We start from the raw sequence: 18,266 nt of genomic DNA on the forward strand, positions 1-18,266 counted from the left end.
TCTGGGCCTGGGCTCTGTCCCTCAGCTCTTCAGCTCAAGGCTAGCGCTCTACCACTTGAGCCACAGCGCCACTTCCAGCCTTTTTCTTTTTGCTTATGTGATGCTGAGGAATTGAACCCAGGGCCTCAGGCATGCAAGGCAAGTGCTCTACCACTGATCAACTTCCTAGCCCTGATTTGGATTTCTTTTTGTCCGTTGTATGGCTAGTGAAGATCTTCTCCCAAGTATGGTCATTTTCACAATACTAATTCTACCTATCCATGAACATTGGAAGTCTTTCCATTTCCTGATACTGTCTTTGATTTCTTTCTTCAAATTTTTATAGTTTTCACCATAAAGGTTTTCTTTGGTTATGTCTATTTCTCAATTTTTAATTTCTCAATTATAGATTTTGAAGCTATTGCAAATGGATTTGTTTCCCTGGTTTCCCTCTCTGCTTATTTATTGTTGGTATACAGAAAACCTACTGAGTTTTTGTGGGTTTCTATTTTTATTTTGTTGGTTGTGGGGCTTTTGACCTCAAGGCCTGGGTGCTGTCTCTGAGTTTTTTCTGCTCAAGGCTAGTGCTCGTTTTTGAGCCACAGCTCCACTTCCAGTTTTCTGGTAGTTAGAGATGACAATCTCACAGATTTTCTTCCTCCAGCAGGCTTTGAACTGTGATTCTTAGATTCCAGCCTCCTGAGTATCTATGATTACAGGGATGAGCCATTGGTGCCCAGCTGTGTATTAATTTTGTATCCTACTTTGCCAAAGAGCCACTGGTGCCCAGCTGGGGATTAATTTTGTTTCCTACTTTGCCAAAGTAGGAACCAAAGATCAGCTGTAGGAGCTTGGGGATAGAGTCTTCCAAGTCTTTTAGATATAAGATTATGTTGTTTGCAAAAAGGGTAGTTTCACTTCTTTCCCTATGTGAATCCCTTTTCTATTGTGCATGCGTGTGCGTGTGTGCGCGCGCGTGCGTGTATGTGTGTGTGTGTGTGTTGGTCCTGAGGCTTGAACGGAGGGCCTGAACCTGTCCCTGAGCTTTTGCTGAAGGCTTGTACTCTTCCACTTGAGCCACAACTCTACTTCTGGTCTTTTGATAGGTTTGCTGAAGGCTTGTACTCTTCCACTTGAGCCACAACTCTACTTCTGGTCTTTTGATAGGTTTTTTTTTTTTTTTTGAGATAGGAGTCTTATAGACTCTGCCTGGGTTGGCTTTGAATTGAAATTCTCACTTATCTGCCTCCTAAGTAGCTATTAATACAGGCATGAGCCACCAGCACCTGGCCCTTTTATGTCTTTTTCTTGCTTTATCATCTGGCTAGGAATTTTAGAATTGAAAAGGAGTGGAGTGGACATCCTTGCTTTGTTCCTGATTTCAGCGGAAATTGTTTTAATTTTTCACCAGTTAATATGATGTTGGCTGTTGGTCTGTTATATATAGCCTTTGTTATTTTGAGGTATCTTTCTTCTATTCCTAGCTTCTCTAGAACTGTTAACATGAACAGATGTTGTATATTATTGATGGTCATGTGTTTCTTGTGTTTAGCTCTGTTAATGTGATGTGTGTGTATATAAATATATATATATATATATAGTGTGTGTGTGTGTGTGTATATATATATATATATATATATATATATATATATATATATGAGTGTATACATATGTTGTTACATGTGTTAAACCTGCCTTGTATCTCTGGGATAAAACCCATTTGATCATAATGTATGATTTTTTTAATGAGTTGCTGAATTATGTATGCTAGTATTTTATTGATGAGCTTTACTATGTTCATCATACAGATTGGTCTATAGTTCTGTTTTTTCATTGAATTCCTACCTAGTTTTGGGATGAGTGTGATGCTGGCTTCATAAAATGAGTTTAGAGTTGATCTTTCCATTTCAATTTCAGGGAAAAGTTTGAGGAGTACCGGTGTTAGTTCAACTATAAATCTCTTTCAGAATTCATCTGTGAATCTATCAGGATCTGGATTTTTCCTTGTTGGAAGACTCTTTATTACTTCCACAATCACATTGTGTGTTATAATTGCCCAATTTAGTTTTAAAAGCTAGTGAGGCTGGGAATGTTGCTTAGTGGTAGAGTGCTTGCCTAGCATGCATGAAGCCCTGGGTTCAATTCCTCAGTACCACATAAGCAGAAAAGCTGCAAATGGGGCTGTGGCTCAAGTGGTAGAGTGCTAGTCTTGAGCAAAAGAAGCTGAGGGCCAGTGCCCAGGCCCTGACTTCTAGCTCTAGGACTGGCAAGAACAACAACAATAACAACAAAAAACAAAAACAAAAAAACTAGTGATCCAGTGACTCATTCCTGTAACCCTAGAAACTTCAGAGACTGAGATCTGCTGATTGTGATCCAAAGCCAGCTCTGGCATGAAAGTTTGTGAAACTCTATCCCCAGTTAACCAATAAAGAGCCAGAAGAGGAATTGTATGGCTGAAGTGGTAGAGTGCTGCTAGTCTTGAACAAAAATGTTCAGGAACAGCTCCCAGTCCCTGAATTCAAGCCCCTAGACTGGCACCAAAAATGAGCTGGTACTGGAAGAAAAACCATGAAAACATGCTGCTGTCTATGCTGGCCTTGCTTGCAGTTTGTCTGTCTGATGACAGGACAAGGGGCGCTCTCTGGCCCACCTATCTGACCTGGATTGCTTTCTGAGCAAAGCTGTGGCCTGGAGCCTCCAAAAGTCACCTCAGTTTTGCCTTTTTATCAGCTGCTGCTGCTTGTGTGCTTAGTCTAATCTGTTGTCCAGGATGTGCCCCTTGGATGGTGTCTTCCTTGTGGAGAGAATATTTTCAGAGGTGCCATCTGCCCACTGGGCTGGGTGGGAATGTGTGTGGTCTTGTGGGTATCATATTCTTTTTTGAGCAGGATGTGAGCAGGTTGTTGTTGCCCAGGTTGAGGACTGGCTGTGGAGGTCTCAGTTGTGATGGTCAATGAAGTAAGCAGCGGGGACTCTTATCAGGGAGTGGCAGGATCAGGGATGTCTGGCAATACCTCTGGTACTTTCTGTCCCCCTTGTGTAAATGAAGCTGTAGTGACTGGGGCTTAGCCTATAGGTCACCACCCTCTTGTGTGTCTCCTCTGTGTTTTGACATTACCAATAAACTAGAGCTGGATTTTTCTCAGGTGATCATGTCCTAGCTGGCTGCTCTCAGTGTGGGCCTGATTATATCTCCCAGCAACTGTGTGACCCTGAGGCTGCATTGACAGGGCCATGTTGTGCAGCAAGCACAGATGTGTAGCTAGTTAGGTAAGGTAGAGTCCCTAAGGGCCTTTTATCCTGTGTGTCCTGGGTCAAGACACATCAGTTCCTGTGAGGAAGCCCACTGGTTCTGCCCTTGGAGGTGGTATGTCTGAGAGTTTGGATTCTCCATGGAGAATTTAGGGAACTCATTTGAAAAAAAATTTTGGTGCTGGCCGTGGGCTTGAACTCAGGGTCTAGGCACTCTACCTATGCTTTTTTGTTCAAGGCTAGTGTTCTACTACTTGATCCACAGGTCTACTTCAGCTTCTTTTGGTAGTTAATTGGAGATAAGAGTCTCATGACTTTCCTGCCTGGGCTGGCTTCAAACCATGAACCTTAGATCTCAGCCTCCTGAGTAGGAACACAGATGTGAGCCACTGACATCTGGCTAGGGAACTCTTTTAAGTATTGGAGGGGCATGGAATTTTACAAGCTCCCATCCTGTCTCTTGTGACTGGATCTACTTGAGTTTGAATGCTGTGTGGGATGTTATTAACTCCCCATTTGAACCTCATGTGCTGATAGGTAGGCTTGTTGGGACTCACTCAACTGGAATTTCTGTAGCCTGTATCCTTCTGGGCAGCATCTTGTCACTCCTTTGAGAGTTAGCATGTCTCAGCATCAGCTTTCTCCAGGAGGAACATTCTGTGGGTGTCAACTCTGGCTTTTTCCAGCAAATGTCTTGTATAATGTTGGTTGTCATATGCTCATGTGGTCAGGTGGATGGCAATGCCATCTAACCTAAAATGGCATGCCACCTGTGAACATTTTTATCTTGAATTGAAACACACACATCCTCATTGTAAAATCAGTCCTTTGAAGTTGTTTAGAGGAAACCCAGGTCTGCTCTTCACTGTGACTGTGGACTCAGGAGGGCAGTAGGTATAGCTTGCGTACCCATGTGTGCCAGGATATAAGAACACTGCATTTCTTGGGTGGGAATATCCAAGCAGTTCTTTTCATCATCCCACCACACAGCATTGTGACCAGCATTGTCCCTTGGACTTTTGGTTTCAGTCAGAGCAAGAACTTGTGTGAGATAGACCAAGTTTTGAATTTCTAAACTTTCACATTTCTCTCTCTTGCCCATTAGTACTTTGAATACCAAAGTACTAATACTAGGTGTGTATTTAAGTACCTAAGTGTTTAATACCTCATGTTTCCTTAGCTCATAGCATATTTAAGTAGACAATGAAGGCACAGTATGGAACTAGAATGTCAGGATAGGGAGCAGGACCAGGGTGGACTAGAGCAAGCCAGGCCCAGATGGAGAAGGCTGCTCTGTTCTCCCCCTGGCAAGATTCCAGTATTCTTGTGCTAGGTCTTCTGTGTCCCTTTGTGACTTTTCCAGAAGCCACAATTCTGCTACTCTAGAAACACAAAAGGACAGGAAGATGGTAAGTAAGCAATATGACTTAAATCCTTTTTTTTTTTTTTTTTTGGTCCGGTCGTGGGGCTTGAACTCTGGGCCTGGGCACTGTCCCTCAACTCTTCAGCTCAAGGCTAGCGCTCTACCACTTGAGCCACAGCGCCACTTCCGGCTTTTTTCTTTTTGCTTATGTGGTGCTGAGGAATCGAACCCAGGGCCTCGAGCATGCAAGGCAAGCGCTCTACCACTGAGCCACCTTCCCAGCCCCGACTTAAATCCTTTTTCTAGCCACACAGTTCTCCATGGCTGACTCATTGACCCACCTGCCATCTTAGCCAAGGTTGATTCTATCACACACGGAAATTGCTGCTTAGGTGAAAGTGGGAAATGCTAAGTTTGTCTGAAGGGTCAGGGAGTCTTCCTTGTGGCCCAAGAACTGCCTTGGGCTCCTGCTGTGTTTCTACATTGGAAGCATCTCTGTTTAACCTTCACAAGCTCTGAAAATCGTAGATCAGCTTTTATTGCCAAAACCTACTCACTGAATTTTTTAAACTATCATTTTTAAAATTCTGATTAAGTGCAAGTAATGTGAAAGTCACCATTTTAGCTGTGGTTTGGTGCAGAATTTTGTGGCTATACCTGTAGTCTTGCTGCTGTTGAGTAACCCATGCATTTTGTATTTTTTCTTAACAGGAAGTAGTTCAGCTGCCTTTAGAGTTTGTGAAACAGCTGTGTTTGAAGATACAGTCTGAAAGACCAGGTAAGACTGTCATAATTTAGGAATATTGTTTGTGATTTTAAAAGTTCTGTTCCAACATGTTTGAAATAACCACCCATGTGAGGTATTGATAGTTTTTAGCAGGTCTGTTGCCAAAAACTTCATTATCCACATACCTGCATCCTCTCAGCACCATGCTTCTGCTTTTTGCTGGTGGCTTTATTGTCAAGAACCAGGTCAAAGGTACAGGTTAGTGTCTGGGCTCTACTCATTGTCTCTACATGGTAGACAGAGGCCAGCTGTAGCTTCTTTCCTCAGCTGCTCATGTTCCTCCGTCTCTCTACTTCATTTTTTTGCTTGTATTGGGGCATTATCTTAAGACTTTGTGTTGTCACTTGGCATTTTAGCACATGGCTGGTGTTCTGTCACTTGAGCCATGCCTCCATCTCCAGCTTTTTGCTGGTTAATTGGAGCTAACTTCCTGACTTCTTTGCTTTGGTTGGCCTACATCCTCAGATCTCAGCCTCTTGAGTAGCGAGGACTGATCATAGGCATGAGCCACCAGTACCTCATCTTACTTCATTTAAAGCCCCAGTAACTAGTTAAAAGAATCCTTGCTATGTGAAAGGGAAGCCTGGAGCCCAGCATTGTTTGGTGGCATCCATATAGCTTCCAGCAGAGCCATGCTGCGGCACAGTAGAAGAGATGTATTAGGAAAGGCCTAGGTTGGAGAGGAAGGAAGGGGCCAAAGCCTACCTCCTTCCTGAATTCCTGCCTAAGGGAATTGTGGAATTTGGGGGCCATTTCAAAGTCTACTCACATGTAATAGCTGTTGCTCATTTGAAAATTCCTCAAGGCCATGCTCACATCTAGAAAGACTTCAGCTCTCACTGTTAGCCTTGGTTCTGGTTTTATTATGGCTTAAGGATAAGGATGAAACCAGGCAGGGGAAGAGGCACAGGGCAGGGTCCCCACCTACAGGGCTGTGTGGGCAGCACTTATTCTTCGAGTGACCATGTGTGATAGCCCAGAAGGCTTACTGAGCCTCAGAATCCCGGGCTTTTGCTGAGTTCAGGAGCATGATGAAGCTGACTTCCTGTCAAACAGATTCAGTCTTCAGTCCTCCAGAGATGACTGCATTTGTCACACAGCCCATAATAAGCTACTTTTCTTCTGTCATACATGTACCCAATAACAATATACTTCTCCTTAGATTTAGTGACTTCCCTGTACCCAGGCTGTCTTAGAATCCTCCCTTATAGGATTCTTTCTTCCAGTATCTGCAGAGTTTACTGTCCCTTGTACTGACTCAAGTATGATCCTTACTCTGTCTTGTAGAGTCTCGTTGTGACAAGGATCTGGACACACTCAGTGGTTATGCTATGTGCCTTCCCAACTTAACCAGACTTCAGACCTACCGCTTTGCAGAGCACCGGCCAATTCTGTGTGTTGAGATTAAGGTAAGCTTTCATGGAAAGACAGTGATGTCGGTAAAGGAAAAGGTCAGTCTGTATGGCATCTGCCTCGAGGACACATTCAGCCCTTTCTCAGGAACTTGCTTTTCTCCCCTACTACAGCCACTCACTGCATCCTGCATGCTCTGGTTCCTTTCAGCTCCAGACCCTAGGTGTATGCTTCTTCCTTGCTGCCGACAGTGGGAAACCCATTCTGTTTATCTGTGCTGGGAAATCCCTGCTTAATGTTCACAAGAGGGAAGTGTGTTGTTTCTCCCTCCATACCCTACTCAGGAATCAAACTTCTTCCCCAATGCATTTAGCTGCTTTGCTGTGCACAGTGCTTGTGGTGCTAAGGGTCCAATTCTAGGAATCTCTGTGAAAGCACAACTCTGCATCTTGTGTAGGAGGGTCTGTCTTTTAAGCACAGAGGTCTGTATGCCCTTCAGAGGCCCTTCTATATGCTGGCTAGTGGTCAAGGATAGATTTTTTTGTTTGGTGCAAGCAGTAGGAACTGCAGAAGGGCTAGGACTCCCTTGCTTCACCTGTTTGTATTGAGGGTGGCTACTCAAGCACCCTTGGAAGCCTTTCCATATATCTGGCTGTTGCCTACCTTCTTCCCTACTGCTAGGGCAGTGACCTCTGGGCCATTGCCTTGGCCTGAGTGTTATACCTTATGATCCTCAAGAGGATCATGTTCTGTTTCCCCAGCCACATGCTCCAATGTGCTGAGCACAGACCTTATGTGTTGCCCTTCTCAGAGGGTGCCACTTTTAAAAGGTAGCTGGATTCCCTGATGTTTGGGAGCCTAGCAACTATCAGATGGTCACTTTCTAGACCACACGCTAGTGTCAGTGGGCACAATGGTTCTGATTCTTATTGTTGGGTACCCTGGGCCCATCTCCATTCCCTCCAGTCTGCCAGAGGTGTTCTGTAATGAAAGCACAAAGCTGAGCTTTGTTGTGCTTTCGTTTGGCCAGCCAGAGCCTTCATCAGTTTCCCAGTGGGAGGGCTGGCCAGCCTGGGTCCTCTAGAAACAGAGAGATGTGTAATGTGCTGAGGGAGCTGAAAATGAGAATAGCTTCTGGAGACATTTCTATCTGACCTTGCCTGTCTTTGTCAATTCTAGTGATGTGTATGTGGTTTCTCTCTAAACATTTTTTGTTATCTGTTTATATTGCAGCCAAAATGTGGTTTTATTCCTTTCTCCAGTAATGTTACCCATGAGATGAAGCATAAAGTGTGTCGCTACTGCATGCACCAGCACCTCAAGGTGAGCAGAGCCTATAGTTAGGCTGTTGGAGGGCAAAACACTGTGTGTCTTAGTCTAAGGTGAGACCACTCAGGTTTCAGAAGAATAAAAGAAAATGTGATTGTTTTTCTGTTGACTTTTCATGTTGCAAATGGGTCTTGGTCACTTAAAAAAAAATTAAGACATGATTCATAGACCATTAAGATTGTTCTGTTTTAAGCTGAGTACTCGTGGCTTCATAGCTACCCAGGAAGCTGAGATCTGGAGACTGTGGTTCGAAGGCATCCTGGGCAGACAAGTTTGTGGGACTGTCTCAAAATAACCAGCAAAAACAGGGCTGGAAATATGGCTCAAGTGGTAAAGTGCCAGCCAAAGAAGCAAGTCACTTTGTGTAGAGTTGTTACGTTATAGTTCATGAATATGAATATTCTCAAAGTATATTCATGTCATAACATATTGCATATTTCTTCCTTTTTAAGGTTGAATAATAATGGTCTGTCATATGAATATATTATGTTTTGTTTATCCACTTGCCTGTTGATGAACACTTAGATTACCTTTACCTTTGTCTATTGTGAACAGTGCTGCTGTAGAGATAGCAGCCTAAGTATTTTATACAACTGGAAGTAAAATTACGGAATCATAAAATCTGTTTTTAATTTTGAGGACTTTCCGTAGTCTTTTTCATTGGGGGTTGTCATTTTACATTCCCATCAGTAGTGGACAAGGTACAAGGGTTCCAGTTTCCTCACAGCACAAGTAACATTTGTCATCTTTGTTTCTTGCCCTGTATCCCTGGCTGGCCTGATATCTACTATGTATTCCAGGCTTGCCTTGAACCATCAGTCCTTCTGCCTCACTGTTTGGAATGCTGGGATTACAAGGATGTAACACTACATTTGGCCTTTCCTTTCTTTTCTTTTTACTTCTGCAGATTGAACCTAGCTTTCATGTTAGTCAAGATCACTACCACTAATCCTTTTGTTTATATCTTTTTTTTCAGATAGGGTCTGGACTGGTCTCAGACTCTTTAATCCTACCTCTGTTTCTGAATCACTAGGATTATAGATATGGGCTACCATATCTTTTCTGTAAAATTCTTTTAATGTATACATCCTAATGGATATGAAGTGAGAAAGACAACTGATTTTTAAAAATGTCCTACTATCTTGCTGGGTATTTTCATTTGCTTGTATATATATTCACAAATAGTATACATACATATGTACATATATATATAACATAAGATACTATATGTATTTTTTTTTTTTTTTTGTCGGTCATGGGGCCTGTACTCTGGGTCTGGTCACTGTCCCTCAGCGATCTTCAGCTCAAGGCTAGTGCTCTACCACTTGAGCCATAGCACCACTTCTGGCTTTTTCTGCTTATGTGGTACTGAGGAATGGAACCCAGTGCCTCATGCATGCAAGGCAAGCGCTCTACCACTGAGCCACATTCCCAGCCCACTCAACTTTTTATTTATAAGCTTTAGATTAGCCTATTATTTGTCCCAACTATTACCTATCTTCTCAGAAAACCATGTGAAGTGGCACAATTATTTCTAAATATCTCTGACAAGTTCTCCCCCCTTCCCCCTCACCCCCCCCCCCCCCCCAGGGAAAAGGGCTCTATACTTAGTAAGCTCTGAATCAGGTTAGTAAAGACAAACATATAAGTGAAATTTTCCTGGAACCAAGACTCAAGCCAGATCTAGTTCTCTGGGATGGAAGCTTTGGAGATGGTCCTGTCCTGTTCATTTTGTGGCAGCTACCAAGTTACTGGTTTTTACTGTGATTATAACAATGATTTTCAGATTTAAAGGACAGAATAGGACTTTTAAGGTGCCAAACACTGTTTCTGGGTATTAACTAAAATCACCTTTGAGGATTGTTTGCTGTATGTTCTTTAAGGGTTTTTCATTGTGTATTTGAATGTATGCATGCATATATAAATGTTTATTTTTGTGTGTGTGCATGCATTTATAAACCACATGTTATATGATACTCTGAATAAATCTTGATTTTTTTTTTCTCCACCTCTTTCTGGAAATGGCAGCCTATTATCTATTCATTTCTCCATTGTGTGCTGGCTCCATTGAGTAGTGTTTTTTCTTGCTGATGATTGTCTCTCTTGTTTCCACTGTTATTTATAATCTACAGTGAATATTTTGTCCCTGTTCATACCTTTTTTGCCCTGTGCTAGTTTTCTTTTGTCGGTCATGGGGCCTGAACTCTGGGCCTGGGCACTGTCCCTCAGTTCTTCAGCTCAAGGCTAGCACTCTACCACTTGAGCCACAGCTCCATTTCCACTTTTTCTGCTTATATGGTGCTGAGGAATCGAACCCATGGCCTCAGGCATGCAAGGCAAGCACTCTACCACTGAGCCACCTTTTCAGCCCCCTGTGCTAGTTTTTTTAGATTCCTTGCAGCTTTATTTTTTATATGTTTTCTTTAATTGTAAAAATACAGTTACATGAGTAAGATAATGAGTACATTTCCTATCCAGCATTGTTACCTCTTCCTTTGTTTTTTTCCCTACCATCCCTTCTCTCCCTACCTCCCCAACTCCTCCCTCTCACCCCAAGTTGTAAAATTTGTTTTCAAGATAGTGTCTTTTCTTTTTTTTGCCCGTTGTGGGGCCTGAACTCTGGGCCTGGATGCTGTCCCTCAGCTCTTTAGCTCAAGGCTAGCACTCTACCACTCTACCACTTGAGCCACAGTGCCACTTCTGGCTTTTTCTGCTTATGTGGTGCTGAGGAATTGAACCCAGGGCCTCATGCATGCAAGGCAAGCACTCTACCACTGAGCCACCTTCCCCAGCCCTCAACATAGTGTCTTGTATATCTCATTGTTACAGTGGGTCAACCTATATCCTTATTTCAGCATTTTGTTATTTCCTTTCCCTTCCCCAAATAAAAAAAATGTATATACAAGATGCAGGGCACCGACATCAAATACAGTAAAAACAGGGGTTATACTGTGGGGGAAGAACATACAAGAGAAACAAAAAAATCACATAGTACATTTTAAATACATTAAAAACAATAGCAAGGAAGAAAAAAAATTACTTGTGTCCCTATCTTGGGGTTCATTCCATTTAACATCATCTTATATGGTCATATGTACGTAGCTTTGACCTTTTCTGCTTATCTTAGACTTATACTAGTTATTGCAAATAAGGGAAACCATGGGACCTATGTTTCTTTGGGCCTGGCTTACTTCACTTAATATAATTTTTTCCAAGTCTTTCCATTTCCTAACAAATGGGCAATGTCATTCTTTCTGATGGAGGCATAGAATTCCATTGTGTATATATACACCACATTTTCTTGATCCATTCATCTACTGAGGAGTATCTGGGTTGGTTCCATATCTTAGCTATGGTAAATAATGCTAAGATAAACAGAGTTGTGCTGGTAGCTTTGGTATGACCTTGTTTGTGATCATTTGGGTAAATGTCCAAAAGTGGGATTGCTGGGTCATACTGCTTTCCAAAGTGGTTGAACAAGTTTACACTCCCACCAACAATGCAGTAGGGTTCCCCTTTGGTCACATCCCTCCAGCAACTGTTATTAGGTTTCTTGATTAGAGGCATTCTGACTGGGGTGAGGTGGAATCTCAATGTTGTTTTGATTCCTTGCAGATTTATTGAGTCAGGGGACAGGTATACTTTATAAGTTGTGCCAATTTATTATTCCGTTAGCAACACAAAATTACCTATACTACACCTTCTCCATTATTGGCTAAGTTGGAGGGTTTTTTTTTTCAGAATTTGGACATGTAATTTTCAGGTGCTAGTTGCTTTTCTTTTCTACTCATGTGCAGGACTAGGTCGGAGTGACGATTCTCAAAAGTTGGTTAAGATTTTTGTGGATAACGGTCAGATGGATCCCTTTCCACCAAGTTGAGCCAAAGCTGCAGTCCATTTTAATCATCTTGGTGTTATGCTGTTCTTTGTGTTAATGATGACACTGTGTTGGCATGAGTATCCAATCAGTAACATCTGATGTTGTCATAATTGTGTTTTAACAGGTAGCAACTGGGAAATGGAAGCAGATAAGTAAATACTGTCCCCTTGATCTCTACTCAGGGTAAGAGCCACTGTTTATTGGCCTTGTTGGAGTGGGGAGGTGCCCTGCTATCTGGCATCTTATGAGCTGGGGACTGTGGAGAAGAGGGAGAAGCTATTCTGTGAGGTGGGAACTTGGAGGAGTTCTGTGAAATGAGTGTGGGGTATTATGTGACATGGGGTAGACATGGGATTTTAAGGTATTACTTGTTCTCTGAGGTGGGGCCTAGGGGTCTCCACTCCATCTTCAGAGCTTTTCCTGCCCTCAGTGCCTGAGAAACCCTGGGCTTGAGGCTTGAGGCTTTGTTTTTTTTGCTCAAAAGCTTGAAGTAGCTGCTATTTTACTGATGTTCCTTTATTGGAGTTCTCACAGATTTGTCTTGCATCAGGGAACAGCTGATGCTGTCTTGACTTCATTCATTTGGACTGTCGTAATTTTGTCTTTTGTCCCTAGAAATTAAAAAAGACTGCTTCTCTGGCAGCAGTTTCTCTGTTTTTAAAAATTTTTTATTGTGAAAATACCGTACAGAGGGGTTACAATTACATGGGCAAGATAATGAGTACATTTCTTATCAAGCATTGTTGCTTCCTCCCATGTTTCCCCTTCCTATCCCTTCGCATATCCCACCCCCACCCACCCACCCATATATACCCACCTCCACCCCCCCTGCCAAAGTTGTAAAGTTCATTTTTCGTAACGACTTGTACATCTCATTGTTGTGCAGTGGGTCCACCTGTATCCCTATTTAAACGATTTAGCAGTTTCTCTCTTGATGACACACCTGTGGCCTCTTTTACCCATCTGGGTCTGCCCTTGCTTGGCCTTTGTTGTGCACCCAACATGCCTCAGTCTTGTACACAGTCTTGGTCCAGAGCATTTGTGGCTAGCAAGACAGAAGTGGCCAGGAGCTGGGGAGAGTCCATCAGCAGCAGGGGCTGTTAGAGTTAGTCTTCTTTCCCTATGGTAAAGTGGGTGGGAGCTGGGAGAGGCTGGAGTGAGGCAGTGCCTGAGTGATACCTGTTTTTATGACAGTCCCTACCTGCCCCACTCAGGTCACTCCTCCAGGAGTGAACCAGCCATAGGATGGTGCATGTTTGTGAACCTTTGATGTCCTTATTGATAAGTGGGCTCCTGTCCTTCCTAGCCTCCTTTCTTTGGACTCCAGTTAAAGTAGGGCTGTTTGCTGCTTCTGGTTTTCATACTTTGTTGGTTCTTCCTCTTCTCACCCTTTCTCCCTCTGCTACCTTTCTTAGTGTTCAGCACTGACTTTGGGAGCAGTGTGTGCATGTTCATCACTCAGGCCTTTGGGTTCAAGGCTGTGGCAAAACTTTCAGGGCAAAGACAGAGTTGTCTTTGGAGTTAAAAAGTTAAAAATCAAATGTTGAAGATCCACAAGCCAGAAAACAAACTATTGGTCTGTTTTCCAGAAAAAAACTATTGGTCTGTTTTCTTCATGTGGGGATTGAGTGAGGCAGCAGTGTTCACTTGTAAATCACATGTTGATTTACCTGAGCAGACACAGGCTGTGAGTTCAGAAGTCATCAGTAATAAAGATCATTGTTAAACATTTATAACTTATCAGACCTGAGCTGGGATCCTCATCTGGAATGGTCAGAATCAGAGGGTTATGGGTACCACTAATTTGATGCATGCTGAGTTACCACCCTAGTGGTGGTTTCTAGGCAGAACTCAGTGTTCTTGCCTTGGGTGGATTTTCCCAAATGGGGGTCCTGAGGTTCCATGGAGAGAGATGCTGGAGCATGATTAGGGAGAGTGATAGGGACATCTGTGCTAAGAAGAGCAGGCGAGGCCGTGCTAATAGGCAGATGGCTGTGGATAGATGGTGAAATCAGGCTTCCTTGTCTCCCTGTTCCCTGTACTTTGTCAGAGAACCTTCATGAGTCGCACGTGCCTGCCCCAGTCTTCGGAAGCTGCAGCGGAGGAGCAAGGGGGTGTAAAGCTGCGGACCCCCGTGGCTTCTTGCTCCCCTTGCCTCAGTGGAGTCTCCCACAGCTACCCATGCATAGGTTCTAATGAAGAGAAAATGTCACTGAGCTATTTGGGCTCTGGGTTCCCTGGCTTAGCCTAGAGCCAGGTGTGGAAACCAAGATGATCCTCACTGCCTTTAAAGCCTGTGAACACTTTGTTCTTTTAGAAACAAACAGCGCATGCACTTTGCCTTGAAGAGTCTGCTACAGGAGGCACAGAACAACTTGAGGATATTTAAGGTGAGAGCTGCTTCTGTTTTGTTGCTGTCCTCAGGTCTACCTATTTTCTGATCCTGGTCATAAGCTCAGTAGCTGCAGAGAATGGAGCATCTGGCCAGGTTGCCTAAGGCTCAGTCCTGTGAGTCTGATGTAGCCTTGGGGTCCTCATGCCCCTGCCAGCCACATAAACTTTCTAGTCTCAGGACTCCATCTTTATATCTTCAGTCCCACAGGAGCCAAGTGGCCCAGATTGTTTGTGGTCTGTGGGTGGGTGAAGGCTCAGTTTCTGCTAGGTAGGTTCACTCTCCTCTGTGCTGACAGGCACACCCAGGATGAAGACAGCTTTGCCCTGTCCTGTGTGCTCCTCTATCCCAAGCCCATGTGTGTGTGTGTGGGGGGGGGGGTCAGGAGCTAGGTTGGCCGACTGCCCAGTCTCGCTAAGCTGAGTGCCAACTGCCAGGCTCTGTGATGGCTGTCTTTACTCTTTATTTAGGGAGCTTGTGATTCAAGGAGCTCTTTGTTTATGAGCAAATTCTTAAGTCTAGGGTGTCAGGACGAGGAAATCTCCATCCAGTGTGACTGTTTTTAGTTCCTTGTCCCCATATGGGCTGGCCCTTTGGTCACCCTTGTTGCCCAAGTGATGTGGGGGTGAGAAAGAAGGGGTGAGACTGAGGAATGTGGGCGCTGTGCCCATATTGGAAATGTGACCCTGTGACCTTGTAAGGTCCTGGCTACCTCTTGAGAGCTGGTCCACGCAGTAGACCTACTTAAAAAAGCAGAGTTGGGGTGGGTTTCCTAACCCCTATGTTTGTTCTGGGAAAGGTGACTGGTGAGCTGGAAGGTCTGCTTGTCTTGCTGCTGTGGCCAGTGCCCTTCCAAGTAAATGGGACACAGTCTATTGTGAATAGGGACCCATTCCCCTGATCTAACTCAGAAATTCTGCCTTGGTGGCTGATCGGAATAACTGACTGCCTCTGCCTTTCCAAATTCAATAAAGGAAGACATAATTTCAAAAGTAGTTTTAAACTTTTTAAAGACTTGAGGAATTTGGCATTTAAATCAAGTTCCAGGTGAGCCTACTACACTCTGATCCTGGCCACAGGCTGGTGGCCAAACAGAAAGTAACATCTGTTCTGAGCTGCCCTCAGACCAGGCCCTACAAGTCTGATGTCTTCAGGACCAATCTAGAAGATAAGCACTTCCTATGAAGTCTATAGTGCGGCTGGTTTCTGACCCCAATTAGACTCACACTTCAGGTTCCTGGGCCCAGCATCCTCTTGTTCTGTGCTTCTGGAGAAGTCATCAGTGGAAAAACCCAGGATTAGCCAATAGTTTCCAAAGAGATGGATGGAGAGAAGTGATAAGGATTGGCTTTTTAGAATAGTAGGACAATAATATATAGTGCATTCTCTGTGGCAAGCACATTTAGCGCTCATGTGCATCTCATGCTTTTGCCGTGCTTGAGTTCTGCAGCCCAACCCAGTAAAGCAGGACCTTCCCTCCCACCTCCTCCCCCTGTGGAGAAACTAACTGGGTGTGGTCAGTGACCCTGTATCAGACACTTGTGATGAGAGGCATTGTTGGGGCCTTGAGGGATGTGGATGCTTCAACTTCTGGATCCCTGGTGCTGGGGGTGGAGGCCCTTCTGTTGGGAGTCCTTCTGCTACCTTGGGGTCTGGATGAGGGGGAAGCTTCACTGTGGGTACATATGGTCCTGCTCTGGGCCTCAGCTGGCCTCTTTGGGTCCTGCTTTTGTCTGCCTTCCTTTGTCTCCTTCCCAGCTTGACCAGCAGTGACGTAGCATGTCTCTGTCATCCCATGGACGTGGACAGTATCCCTTGAGAGGCATCCCATGATCCAGTGAGGGAAGAGAGTCTGCCATACAAAAGTCTGGCAAAGATTGGCCTCTCTCCATGTACTACTAACTCTAGACCTTAGCTTCACACACTTCCTATTGCCTCAGCATTGCAGAGGTCAGGAGTGCAGGAGAAGCTTAGTTGCTTCTGTCTCAAGGTCTCATCTGAAAGCTTAGCTGGGCTGATGGCCTCAGTTCCCGCGTTATGGGAGGACTGGGTTGCTCCATTACCATTGTGACTGAGGAAAGAGTACTGAGGAAAGAGTGGCCGAGATGGAAGCTATAAATATCTTTGTGTAATAGCTTTGCAGGCTCATATGACCAGCCTTGTGACTGTCCACAGTACACATCACTCTTATGGACAAAAACAAGGATTTAAGGGCCTTGTCATACTCCTTGGGTTAGCTGTGTGAGCTTGGGAACAAGCCCCAAATAAGCCCGAGTAAGGCCCAGTAAGCCCTCTATAAAAGCCCAGTTGTGGGGGGCTAGGCAGCAGACGTCCCTAGCTGGTGTGCTAAAAGGAGCTCCTGTGAAGTAACAGGATGGTCTTGAACAGGAAGGATTCCACAGCTGCCCCCATCATGGCTCTAGCCTCTGTCCTGGGTCTTGCTTGCTTGACTCCCAGTCACTGGTTGGGCCCTTAAGTAACTGAGCTGTGTCTTGGAGACTTTGTTGCTTTGTGCTGAGGGTTTGCTTCAGACACACTGTGTGATTGATTATCTGAGCTGTGGCTCTGAGACCAGTGTGCAGGTCTCAGGTTTTTGAACATTTCAGGCTCCATAGGACTTGCCTCTTGATTGATGACATGGCACATGAAAGTGGTTTTCCCACAGGTGCCAGAGTGTACATTGGCCCTGATGAGGCTTGTCCAGAACATGTCTACCTGCACACCCTAGCAGGCGCTGAGGTGTTCTCTACCAGCTTGTAAGATCCACCTTTCTCTCTTTCTTGCCTGAAGAATGGTGAACTGATTTACGGTTGTAGTGATGCCCGGAGCCCTGTGGCTGACTGGAGGGAACTTGCGCACCACTTGAAGCCCTTCTTCTTCCCCTCCAATGGCCTGACCAGCGGGCCCCACTGCACAAGGGCCGTGATCCGGGAGCTGGTGCATGTCATCACAAGGGTGCTGCTGAGTGGCTCGGACAAGTCCCGAGTGGGTGCCCTGAGATCTGGGCTCCAAGGCCCACGAGTCTGTGAAGCCAGCCCTTTCAGCAGGAGCCTGTGCCGTCAAGGTAGGGCCCGGCCTTCCCTGAGTGGGTGGTAGGGACTGTGGCAGCTTTAGGACTGTCTTTTTCGACTGGCAGCTGGGTTGGAGCCTAGGAAGTGACCTGTTGTAGCCCTGACTGGCTTTGCCGTACCTCTAGGGGTGCTGCCTGGTTTCATCAGAGCTCTCCAGAGTGAGGCCTCATTGCCTCACACTGAGTGAGAGACTCACTTTCTCACTTTGTAGCTAGGTTTGTAAATGCCTGGCCTGTTGGGGCTGCAGGATTTTTCCAGGACTGTTGTGCATATGTGTGGAATCTCTGCCATTTAGAGCAGTATCCTCTTTTTTGTTCTCATCGTAACTGGAGGCAGGTTCTCCTCGGCCGTATTGGGTAAAAACTGAGACCAGGAGTCCTTCAAAGCTAGATTGTCATAAGGTGAAAGTAGATTCATAGGGCCTGTGGGTCCTACTTGCCTTCCTCACAAAATGAGGTACCAGATTAGCCCCACCACTGCCATGTGTCCTAATGTCTCATTAGGATGTGGGGCACCACAGAAACCCTTGAGTTTGAAAGTGGCTCATGATCATAGAAATCCTCCAGGTTTTGTCTTCATGGCTGTCCTCCAGGCTAGAACTTTTCTTACTACAGGTGAATTTGGCGGCTTGTTTTTTTTTCTTCTGACAAAAGTTATTGTGTCAGAGATTTTTGTTAAAGCTAAACCCATAGCCTGGGCACCTAGCTGCAGAATGTGTCTAGAAAGACCTTCCTAATGCCTATTTAAAAGCAAGCATAGCCCATGGTTATGCAATATTTAAAATAGTACGATCACCCTCATATGCTGTTAATAACCGGTGTGTTTTCCTTAAGTAGCATAAATCTATCAGCAAATGC

At 44.6% G+C, this 18,266-nt stretch overlaps 1 protein-coding gene across 1 annotated transcript in view; it reads left to right on the forward strand.

The window, feature by feature from the left end:
* The window catches only part of Ippk (inositol 1,3,4,5,6-pentakisphosphate 2-kinase), a 53,725-nt gene that overhangs the window by 16,207 nt on the left and 19,252 nt on the right, over positions 1 to 18,266 (forward strand). Inside the window, exons 4-9 of the mRNA XM_013026380.1 lie at positions 5,309 to 5,375; positions 6,672 to 6,793; positions 7,971 to 8,060; positions 12,071 to 12,129; positions 14,264 to 14,336; positions 17,129 to 17,402. Of these exons, the coding sequence (XP_012881834.1) occupies positions 5,309 to 5,375; positions 6,672 to 6,793; positions 7,971 to 8,060; positions 12,071 to 12,129; positions 14,264 to 14,336; positions 17,129 to 17,402 (685 nt within the window). The remainder of the gene's footprint in view (positions 1 to 5,308; positions 5,376 to 6,671; positions 6,794 to 7,970; positions 8,061 to 12,070; positions 12,130 to 14,263; positions 14,337 to 17,128; positions 17,403 to 18,266) is intronic.

The sequence above is a fragment of the Dipodomys ordii genome, unplaced genomic scaffold, assembly GCF_000151885.1.
Source record: "Dipodomys ordii isolate 6190 unplaced genomic scaffold, Dord_2.0 Scaffold93, whole genome shotgun sequence".
Lineage (NCBI taxonomy): Eukaryota > Metazoa > Chordata > Mammalia > Rodentia > Heteromyidae > Dipodomys > Dipodomys ordii.